This window comes from Eubalaena glacialis, chromosome 13, assembly GCF_028564815.1.
Source record: "Eubalaena glacialis isolate mEubGla1 chromosome 13, mEubGla1.1.hap2.+ XY, whole genome shotgun sequence".
Classification (NCBI taxonomy): domain Eukaryota; kingdom Metazoa; phylum Chordata; class Mammalia; order Artiodactyla; family Balaenidae; genus Eubalaena; species Eubalaena glacialis.
This window is the reverse complement of record NC_083728.1, coordinates 63246692-63257832: the sequence shown is the minus strand read 5'-3', so window position 1 is coordinate 63257832 and position 11141 is coordinate 63246692. Positions and strand designations below refer to the sequence as shown.

The following is an 11141-nucleotide window of genomic DNA, read 5'->3' as shown; positions in this document are numbered from 1 at the left end:
TGCCCTGTGACTGGAACCAAGTCCAGTGTCTGCCCTTCCCTCCTGGGCTTCAGACTTGTGAGATTTAAATTTAACTGTGGGGGGGACCTGCTTTTCTTTCCCCCTAAATGCAGCAATCCTATTCTGAGGATTAAATGAGATAAGGCACTTAACACAATGCTTGGCACAGAGCAAGTTCTCAATTAATGGAAATAATAATAATAAATAATAATAATAATTATTGTTATGTCCTTGATCATGTCAGAGAGGTAAACGCTGGCAAAGAACATGGGCTTGGGAATTCCCTGGTGGTCCAGTGGTTAGGACTCGGCACTTTCACTGCTGGGGGCCTGGGTTCGATCCCTAGTTGGGGAACTAAGATCCCGTCAAAAAATAGAAAAAAAAAAAAAAAGAACATGGGCTTTGAAGGCTACAAGAATCAGGTTCAAACCCCAGTGGAAGCTGTGTAACTTTGGACAAGTTAATAACGCGCCACACCTCAGTTTCCTCATCTGTAAAATAAGGATCATAGTGGTGTCTACACCCACAGCGTTACCGTTGGACTTAAGAGTGTATGAGATCCCCCCTGTTACGGAACTTGGCAGGAGTAGGCTCTCAGTAAATGGAAGCTGTTATCACTACCATCCCTCCTCGCTTCATCATCACCATCACCATCACCATCAGTGGATCTGCTCAGCTCACTGGTGACTGGGTGCTTCAAGCTCCCGGAGGAAGGGCTCTTTGTATCCAGCCCTCTGGGGAGGGTCATCTCTCCTCCTAACTCCTGGGCTGGGCTGGCCAGTCCTGGAAACACTGTGGTTCCTCCCAGCAGCATCCCCCGTCCCCAAATCTAGGAAAGCGTGTCGGGCAGGGAGTAGACATAACAAAGACAAATAATTATAATAAAGAGCTCTACTGTCTAATGAGGTGGCCACATGTAGCTGTTGAAATGTGAGTCCAAATTGGAATGCACTGTAAGTGTAAAATACATACTGGATTTCAAAGACTTATTATGAGAAAAAGAATAAGAAATATTGAATTATTTTATATATTGGTGGCAGGTTGAAATAATATTTTGGATATGATGGGTTAAGTAAAATATTCCAATTAATTTCAGCTCTTTCTTTTTCACTTTTAGTGCGGGTACTAGGACCTTTGAAGTTATGTGCATAGCTAGCAATCTGTCCCCCTGGAGAGCACTGCTGCGGAGTGATCAGGATGTAGAAGGTGGTCCAGAGGAGGGAACAGCGGGCACATGGGTGGGAACGAGAGACAGGGAATGTTGGGGAGGTTTCTCAAAGGAGGGATGCCTGAACTCAGTGTCAGCAGAAAACCGGAAGTTCAGGAACTGGGAATGGGGTTGGGACGGAGTGGTGGGAAGGCATCCCCTACAGCAATGGCGCAGCCTATTCAGAATCACTGGGGCAGCGGGTGTGATGCTACACTGAAGAGCTCAGCTGTTGCCCAAGGGGGCGGTGGGGAGCCGTGGATGGGGATCCGGGAGGGCCGGGGTGGGGCCGGGCGGAGTACCTGGAGGCCCAGCAGTCCCGTGAGCAGGACCTTCCCAGCATGGGCCGCGTTATTCAGCAGGTCCTCCCGCTTGATGATGTTGATCACCTCGGCCAGCAGCAGGTTCTTGGACGGGTCCCCCAGCCACGTGTTGAAGATCCGGTAAGGCTGGAACGAGACACGGGGCATCAGAAGGGTTCCAGGCACAGCCTCAGACACACTTCTCCCAATTTAAGAGGAGAGAGACTAACCCAGGAGTAGCTACTAAGTGCCGGGAGGATAACGCATATGGTCTCACCAAAATCTCTCCGTAACAGCAACCCTGTAGGTTGGTACTGCTATTAGGGACACCAACTCGTCCAGGTCCTGGGAAATCCCTCAGTCCTGGGGAAACCGAGACGGCTGGCCCCTAATTGCTGTAATCCTCATTTTATAAAGGAAGCTGAGGTTCTGAGAGGTTGAGTGATTTGTCTGTGAAAATATAGCCCTTAGGTGGTGGAGTCAGGAGTGGATTGGTGGCAGTCTGACCCTCAAAGACCACCCGCTTTACTCCCCCTTCAGGGTGTCAATGCAGCCAACTAAAACACACTTCCCAGCCTCTCTTGCAACTAGGAGTGACCATGTGACCAGATCTTAGTCAAAAGTGGTAGAAACAGAAATGTTGTGGGATTTCTGGGAAGGCTGCTTAAAGACGAGAAGGGGGCCACTTTATCCTTCCCTCCTTTTTCCTTCCTACTGCGTCAAATTGAGACGGTGCTCCAGTAGCCATTTTGGATCATGAAGTGACCTTGAGGGTAGAAGCTACATGCAGGAATGGTGGAAGGAACGATCCTGGGCCCTTGATGACTCTGTGCATGTGTGTGTGTGTATGAGAACCCGTATGTACAAGTGGCAGTACAGTAAAATGGTTTAGAGTATGAGCTCTGGGTTTAAATCTTGACTTTGTCACTTAACAGGCTGTGTAACCTTAGACAACTTACTTAACCTCTCTGTGCCTGATTCCTCATTAGCAAAACGGGAGAGAAAACTACCAACTACTTGGTTAGACTGTTGTAAGGATTAAAAGTACAAGAGGAATACTTAGAACTGAGCCAGGCACAGAGCAAATGCTCCATTCACAGCAGCAGCTAATAACAATATTTTTGCTTGTGCACAAAGCAAAAAATTAGAAGCCTGACAATGGACTGCTATGAAGTCAGCCCTGCAGAGAGAGCTGGGGTAATCGTAATCATTGGCTTTAAATTAAATTGATAAGAATTAGGCTTTAGGAAACCTCTGTGACACATTCGGTATTCACTTAGTTCCTTGTTGGTGAGAAAGAAGCAGTAATGAGAAATCGATGCCCCTTGCCCCGCCTCCCTCCCCTGCCCTGGACAGGAGAGACGGGTGGGCGGGCGGATCCACACTCACAGCGTTGGGCCTCAACTCCTCCTTGTGGAAGAAGCCCCCGGTCATCATCTTCTTGCTGAAGGTCATCACGTCCGCTGGGTCATCCAAGCCCCAGTGCTCGTGGGCCCAGAACTTGCCGGTGCAGCCTCCTCCAGTCTGGACCTCATCCACCAAGAAGGCACAGCCGTGCTGGCCGAGATGGAATGAAGGAGAAATAAACACCCAGCGCAACTCGCCCACCTCGGACCCCCAAATCCAGCCCAAGAGCCACTGCTTTCTGAACCTCAAACCAAGCCCGTGTTCTTGGGCTGTGCAAAACCAAACTAAGGCTGCAGTTCCAGCAGGGCTGTGTCTGCACGTGGCCTCAAACTGCTCAGCCAGAACGAAACCGGAACATCGAATGCTCCCTAAACCATCGGCTTCGGTCCCTGAGCAAGTTGACTTGCTCAGAAGGAAGTGTGTCCCAACTGTAAGGCAGCCCCATTTCCCAAACTTCCGGTGCAGTGTTTGCCAGCTCTGCTCGTCACCCGGACTATTATTTACTTAGCATTTGTGTTTAAATCAACTCATGTCATGTCACCTTTATCTGTGAACTGACTGCTTGGACAGGCCAGTTATACGTGCAAGACACATTAAAATAGACATGATATTAACATGAAGTTTGTTCATTTGGCTTCTGTTCAGTGTGGACCACAATGGGCTGAAAGATGAGGTGGGATCCCTAGAAAGAAAAGGGAGGAGGCTGAGGCTTTCCCCAGGACGTTCTCTTGATTGGGAATGTCCCCGACTAAGACGGCAGGTTGGAAGCTGACTTTGGAATAAGATTTTAGGGGAGAATCCCCTGTCCTGCCCTCACCCCCAACTTCTCTACCCGTGAGGCCGACAGGCAGCCTCTGAACATCTGGAAGTTTACAAGGACCCCAGGCTAACCCTTTGCTCTGGAAAACCAACTGGAAATGGCCCGTGGCCCCATCCAGCCCTGGCCCTGTGTGCTGACCTTCCTGGAGATGTCCCTCAGCTTCCGGAAGAAGTCGTCCGACGCGTGGTTGTCTCCACCCTCAGACTGGATGGGCTCCACTATGATCCCGGCCACCGTCTTCTTCTTCTTCCGGTATTTCACGATCAGGTCCTCCACCTGGATTCCAAAGGGGGACATGACAAGGGCTCGTGGAGGCTCTTGGGCAGCCCCCGAGGATGGGCATGTGGGGTGCTGTGGACCCCTAGAATTTAAGTTGAAAATGTCATAGTGTCTTATTAGATAGAATACACCATGGAGAAAAGACAAGTCTCTTCAGCAAGTGGTGCTGGGAAAGCTGGACAGCCGCATGTAAATCAATGAAGTTAGAACAAACCCTCACACCATACACAAAATAAACTCAAAATGGCTTAAAGACTTAAATATTCAATATAAGACACAGCACCATAAAACTCCTAGGAGAGAACATAGGCAGAACATTCTCTGACATAAACTGTAGCAATGTTTTCTTAGATCAGTCTCCCAAGGCAATAGAAATAAAAGCAAAAATAAACAAATGGAACCTAATCAAACATAAGCTTTTGCACAGCAAAGTAAACCATAAACAAAAGGAAAAGACAACCTACAGACTGGAAGAAAATATTGGCAAACGATGTGACTGATAAGGACTTAATTTCCAAAATATACAAACAGCTCGTACAACTCAATAACAAAAAAACAAACAACCCAATCAAAAAATGGGCAGAAGACCTAACAGACATTTCTCCAAAGAAGACATACAGATGGCCAACAGACACATGAAAAGATGCTCAACATCACTAATTATTAGGGAAATGCAAATCAAAACTACAATGAGGTACCATCTCACACCGGTCAGAATGGCCATCATTAAAAAGTCTACAAATAACAAATGCTGGAGAGTGTGTGGAGAAAAGGGAACCCTCCTACACTGTTGGTGGGAATGTAAATTAGTGCAGCCACTATGGAGACCAGTATGGAGGTTCCTTAACAAAGTAAAAATAGTTACCATATGATGCAGCAATCCCACTCCTGGGCATATATCCAGAGAAAACTCTAATTTGAAAGATACATGCACCCCTATGTTTATAGCAGCACTATTTACAATAGCCAAGAGGTGGAAGCAACCTAAATGTCCATTGACAGATGAATGGATAAAGAAGATGTTGTATAAATGTACACTGGAATATTATTCAGCCATAAAAAAGAATGAAATAATGCCATTTGCAGCAACATAGATGGACCTAGAGATTATCATACTAAGTGAAGTAAGCCAGACAGAGAAAAACAAATGTCATATGATATCACTTATATGTGGAATCTAAAAAATCATACAGGGACTTCCCTGGTGGTCCAGTGGTTAAGACTCTGCACTTCTACTGCAGGGGGCATGGGTTCGATCCCTGGTCGGGGAACTAAGATCCCACATGCCACGCAATGTGGCCAAAAAAAAAAAAATGAAAAAAAAAAGAGATACAGATGAACTTATTTACAAAACAGAAACAGACTCACAGACATAGAAAACAAACTTACAGGAAAGTGGGGGGAGGGAGGGATAAATTAGGAGTTTGGCATTAGCAGATACAAACTACTATATATAAAACAGATAACCAACAAGGTCCTACTGTATAGCACAGGAAACTATATTCAATATCCTGTAATAACCCATAATAGAAAAGAATCTGAATACATATATATGTATGTATATACATACATATATATATGAGTGAATCACTTTGCCACCGCAATGAGAAGCCCGCGCACCGCAAAAAAGAGTAGCCCCTGCTCGCCGCAACTAGAGAAAAGCCCGTGTGCAGCAACGAAGACCCAATGCAGCCAAAAAAAAAAAATTAAAAAAAAATTTAGCTTTTTTAAAACTATTTTTTAAAATTGAAGTATAGTTAATTTACAATGTGTTAGTTTCTGGTGTACAGCAAAGTGACTCAGTTACACACACACACACATTCTTTTTCAGATTCTCCTCCATTATAGGTCATTACAAGAAAAAAATTTTTAACTGTTAACAGTGAGAAAAGCATCTGATTTTCCCCAAGAGGTTATATTTCTTGAACTCTTGTTCTAAAATGGGCTTCTTACAGATAATTAAAGACTAGTAATTGTGATACTTGGGGCTTCCCTGGTGGTGCAGTGGTCAAGAATCCGCCTGCCAATGCAGGGGACACGGGCTTGACCCCTGGTCCGGGAAGATCCCACATGCCGTGGAGCAACTAAGCCCGTGCGCCACAACTACTGAGCCTGCGCTCTAGAGCCCGTGCTCCGCAACAAGAGAAGCCACCACAATGAGAAGCCCGCGCACTGCGACGAAGAGTAGCTCCCGCTCACCGCAACTAAAGAAAGCCCGCGTGCAGCAACGAAGACCCAATGCAGCCAAAGATAAAAATAAATAAATTTATAAAAAATAAAAAAAAATTGTGATACTTTATTAATAATTTAATAATTACACATAATTGAAAAAACCCAAACCATACACCTGGATAGAGTAACAAGTACAATCTTTCTCTGTTATGCAGAATTAAGGAAAAACCTTCTATTTGGATGATGCAATTTTAGCCTCTGTCTCACCAATTGCCCCAAGGAAGCTCTAAGATGCTTTTCTTTGCAATCAGAGTGTCATTTGCAATTTGTCATCACATGGCTATTTTCTTGCTTATTTGTCCAGTGCTGTGTTCCTGACTACCCTATACTCTCTGATAGGATGCAGGAAAGACATGTGGCTATCAAGCGCTTGGAATGTAGCTGGTCCAAACTGAGATGTGCTCTACGTGTAAAATACACACAGCGTTGCAAAGATTTAACACGAAGAAAAGAATATAAAAACATGTCATCAATAATTTTTAAATATTAATGACATGTTGACACAATATTTTCGATACACTGGGTTCAATAAAATGTTATTAAAATTAATTTCACCCAATTATTTTTACTTTTAAAAAATGTACTTACTAGAAAAGCTGTAGTGACATTTAGCTTGCCTTATTTGGCTTGGACTCCATCACCTTGTCTCTTTTATTTACCACTAACTACCCAGCGCCTAGCACCTTGCTTCACACCTAGTAGGTGTTAACTATTAATTAAAAAGAATGATGACCTTAAGAGGCAAACCAGCCTTATTTGAGCTCAAATCCAAATCTGAAGAGTGATAGCCATTCCCCGCCACCCCCCCACCCTGCAACAGAATCCTTCCAATGTCTTACATGGAACCCCAATATATGGGACAGATCAAAGGGGGGCTGTTCTGGTTGAAGTGGAGGCGCAGGGACCAGGGTTGCCCATCCTTAGTCCCTCCCCGCCCCCACTGCAACTCCCAGGGCTCCCAAAAAAGCCCCAGGATTCTGGAGAAGACTGACACACAGTGGACTACAGGATCCCATGGAATTGTTTTTCCTATGAGCTGCCCTGTATTCTTTCCATCAATTCATTTTCTCTTACTCCAGAGTCAATGAAGCTTGTCCCCAAAGAAACTCACATGATACAGAAGTTGGTACCAGAAGCGGGGTGATGGAGGCTGGGTGGCAAAATCAATGTCTCAGTACCTTTCCTAACATGGAACATCGGGACACGAAGCGCCCCCGTCCCTCTGTCCCACCCAGGGAGTGCCACGCGGGTCCCTGGATAAACTCTTTGTGTGTTCCTCTTCCCCGGGGCTAAGTCTTGGGGTGAGGGGTTGAGGGGGAGGTGAGGGGAGGACCTGGGGGTTACCTCTTCTAGACAACGGGCCTCTTCTTGTTGGTTCTCTTTCACAAACTCTTCCAGAGGATACTTCAGCCGTGGGAATGGTGCAATGGGCCAGTCGAAGGAAGGGATGTCGATCTTGTGAATAGCTTTGGAGTGCGTGGTCGCTAAGCAACCTAAGCCCAGCACAACAGAAGAGCAGAGGTTGGCTCAGGGAAGGAGGATGGTCCGTCTCTGAGGAGGAGATGGGGCAGCCCAGGGAGGCCCGGTGCCTGCAGAACCCCAGTTCTGGGAACATCCTGAAGCTGAAGTGGCACCCATGTGTCTTAGTGTGTGTGTGTGTGTGTGTCTTTGCTTTCTGATCTATCACAGACTAACACAGACTTTGAAGGAAGAGAGACAAGGATTCAAATCCTAGCTCTGCCACTGCATGGCCTTGGAATGTTCCTTCCCTTGCCGAGCCTCAGTTTCCACATCTGCAAAGTGGCAACAGCCATCCCCAGTCTTCAAGGAATGGTATGCAATCAATGAGACAATACGTGGAAGCCGCCAGTGCCAGATCAGAGGCAGCCGTCACTATTGTTGTTGCTGTTATTATTACTCTACCTGCCACCTTGGGATCTCACGGCCCTCCTTACCCATGGTCCTCCCATGGAAGGCACCCATGAAGGAGAGGATGCTGTAGTCAGGGCACCCGGGGGCCTGGAACCAAGAAACAGCCGTCAGTCAGGGTTGTGAGCTGGGGACCTACGTGGTGGTCCCCACGAACCTCGAGGAGTACAAAAGTCTCAGGAGAACCGGGATCCCCTCGCAGGCAGAAGTTACAAACTGGACGCCAGAGGTCTATATCCAGCCCACACGTGGTTTTTTTCTGTTTGTTTTTTATCAAGAGATTTCATGAAATAGATATCTGAACCTCTGTCTTCTCACAAGTTCTGCACCACGTGGGCCCGTTTTTCTCGGTCAAGCCTGAAGGTGGGTGAGCACGCTGGCCCTGGGCCCTCAGCACCCACCTTTCTCCTTTCCATCACTGGCGGGCATCCGCAGGTCTCCCTGTCCCCCCGACTGCTCCCATAGCCCACAGATGGGCCAGGTGCTGGTGGTGGTACCTGCCTCCTGTGACCTGAGGTCGAGCTGGGCCCCTCACAGGACATGCCCAGGCTTTGGACGAGGTCTGCTGGGCCAGAGCGGGAGGGTGGGACCCCCAGCTTTCCCTCTCCCCACGGGGCTGCCCCTGAGCTCAGGAGGGACTCGTGAACCCCAGTCTTCTCCCAGCCCCAAGAGAATGGCACAGCAGCACTGCCTTCTGACCCTCCAGCTGGCAAGGGAATCAGACCTGCCTCCAGTGACTCAGGAGCTGCTGGGGACGTGGCAGAGGGCACCTTGGGGGCCCCTGAGTCTCTGGGAGGTTATACAGCATTTTCTCAGGCTGGCTGATCTCCACTGGGTCCCTGAGACCCCCGGGAAAAGCTCCAAGACCTCTTCCCACAAATCCCAGAATGCCCTCTTGTCATTTTCCTTTGTTAGTCTCCAAATGTGACATATAGGGTGTACCTTGTTTTATTGCACTTCACAGATGTTGCGTTTTTTTACAAATTGAAGGTTTGTGGCAACCCTGCATGGAGCAAGTCTACAGGAGCCATTTTCCAGCGGCATTTGCTCACTTCGTGTCTCTGTGTCACATTTTGGTAATTCTCACAATATTTGCGACTTTTGGGTTATTATTCTGCTTGTCATGGTGACCTGCGATCGGTGATCTGTGATGTTACTACTACAACTCCCTGAAGGCTCAGATGATGGTTAGCATTTTTCAGCAATGAAGTATTTTTGAATTAACGTGTGTACATTTCTTTAAGACATAAGGCTATTGTACATTTAATGGACTATAGTATAGTATCAACATAACTTTTCTATGCACTGAGAAACTAAAAAAATCATGTGACTTGCTTTATTGTGATATTTGCTTTATCGGGGTGATCTGGAACCGAACCCCCAATGTCTCTGAGGTGTGCCCCTATGCTGATTTACATGGTTGAGAGCACAGTGTCTATACAATTTCCATCCCACGGTTTTCATTAAATTATAGCACACATGTCTCCAGGCCAAGAAAAACCCTTTGTGATTATTCTGGCTGCAGAACTTTGTGTTTGGACACAGTGGGTAACTGAGTTCAGTGGCTCTTGATCTGCAAACACCCCCCCCTTCTTTTTTAAGTGGTATACACTTCTGCCTCAATCATAGTGGGATTTAGGGGAAGGACTGGCCTGCTCTGATTGAAGCTGGCTGGGGAGCTTGGAGCCTTACTTGGTCTTCCCCATGCACCCCCGACTGTTGTACCCCAACACTGGCCCCCTTGGTGCCTCCCTGAACTGCTGGGGTTCCACTTGGAACCCCTACACTTAATCCATCTTTCCCCATTACTGGATATACAGGCGGTTGCCAATCTAAACACCAATGGGTGAACACCCTTGCACATACATTTGTGTTGACATTTTGGATTATTCTAGAGAATATATGAAATGCCATTTTAGATGGGTCAAATACAGGCAGCTGTCCTGGGAAACTGATGAGTGCTAGTCGGAAGAGTTCCACTCGGCCGGCCTTGAAAGCAAGGGAATGGACTAGGGGGTTGGAATGCTTGGGGATCCCTTGTTGTGGACTGAATGTTTAAGTCCCCCTCAAATTCATATACTGAAGCCCTAACCCCCAGTGTAATGGTATCTGAACATGGGGTCTTTGGGTGGTACTTAGGGTTGGACGAGGTCATGCGGTTGGGGCCCTGTGATGGGATTAGTGCCCTTATAGGAATGGACACCAGAGAGCCTGCTCCCTCTCCCTGAGATAGATGGAGGACACAGTGAGAAGGTGGCCATCCCCAAGCCAGGAAGAGAGCCCGCCCTGGGAAACTGGATTGGCCAGCACCTTGACCCTGGACTTCCAGCCTCCAGAACTGTGAGAAAATACATCATACACGTCTGTTGCTTAGGCCACCCTGTCTAGGGTTTTTGTTATGGCAACCCGCGCTAACTAAGACATCCTCCTAGTTGAGGAGGACAGGGCCCCACGCAAGAGGCGGAGGGGATGCTGGGCTCACCTGGTTGATCATGCACGTCTCCAGCTCCTCTTTGGAGAAACCCGATTGGCCCCTTTCCTTGCTCTGATAAAATGGAACAGAACAAACTCTCAGAGACGCTCTGGGGCAGGAAGGGCTCCCACTTTCCACCCAAACCAACATCTAGTCAACGAGGTGATGCTTTCTCAAGAGTTGATCATATACGTCGACGTTACACGTATGGACTGAAGCATGAGACCATTCATTGTCCTTGTGATGAAATAAATAATGGATGAATAAGTCGCTTTACTATTCTATTGGCAACAATGAAGATCTGTGAGATGGTATGTTATTTCAGGTGACACAGTACAATGACACTGGGGAAGTTTTACACTACACACTGCCAGGATGTTTGGAAAACCCGGTCCAGGCAGTGGCCCTCCCTGGATTTCGACCATGGCCACTGATGTCCAATACTCCGGCCAGCTGGGATGAACAGTCGGACAAGGGCTGAGTGTGTGGCTG

The 11141-nt window shown here is 47.3% G+C and overlaps 1 protein-coding gene and 1 non-coding gene across 2 annotated transcripts in view; one reads left to right on the top strand and one right to left on the bottom strand.

Annotated features, from left to right (window-relative positions):
* The window catches only part of ABAT (4-aminobutyrate aminotransferase), an 86610-nt gene that overhangs the window by 2446 nt on the left and 73023 nt on the right, over window positions 1-11141 (bottom strand). The window contains exons 9-14 of the mRNA XM_061210008.1: window positions 10659-10721; window positions 8203-8266; window positions 7592-7740; window positions 3875-4012; window positions 2899-3066; window positions 1510-1656 (exon numbers count right to left, since the gene is read on the bottom strand). Of these exons, the coding sequence (XP_061065991.1) occupies window positions 1510-1656; window positions 2899-3066; window positions 3875-4012; window positions 7592-7740; window positions 8203-8266; window positions 10659-10721 (729 nt within the window). The remainder of the gene's footprint in view (window positions 1-1509; window positions 1657-2898; window positions 3067-3874; window positions 4013-7591; window positions 7741-8202; window positions 8267-10658; window positions 10722-11141) is intronic.
* TRNAR-UCU (transfer RNA arginine (anticodon UCU)) lies at window positions 5214-5286 on the top strand. The gene has a single exon. It is a non-coding gene; the product is annotated as a tRNA-Arg (tRNA).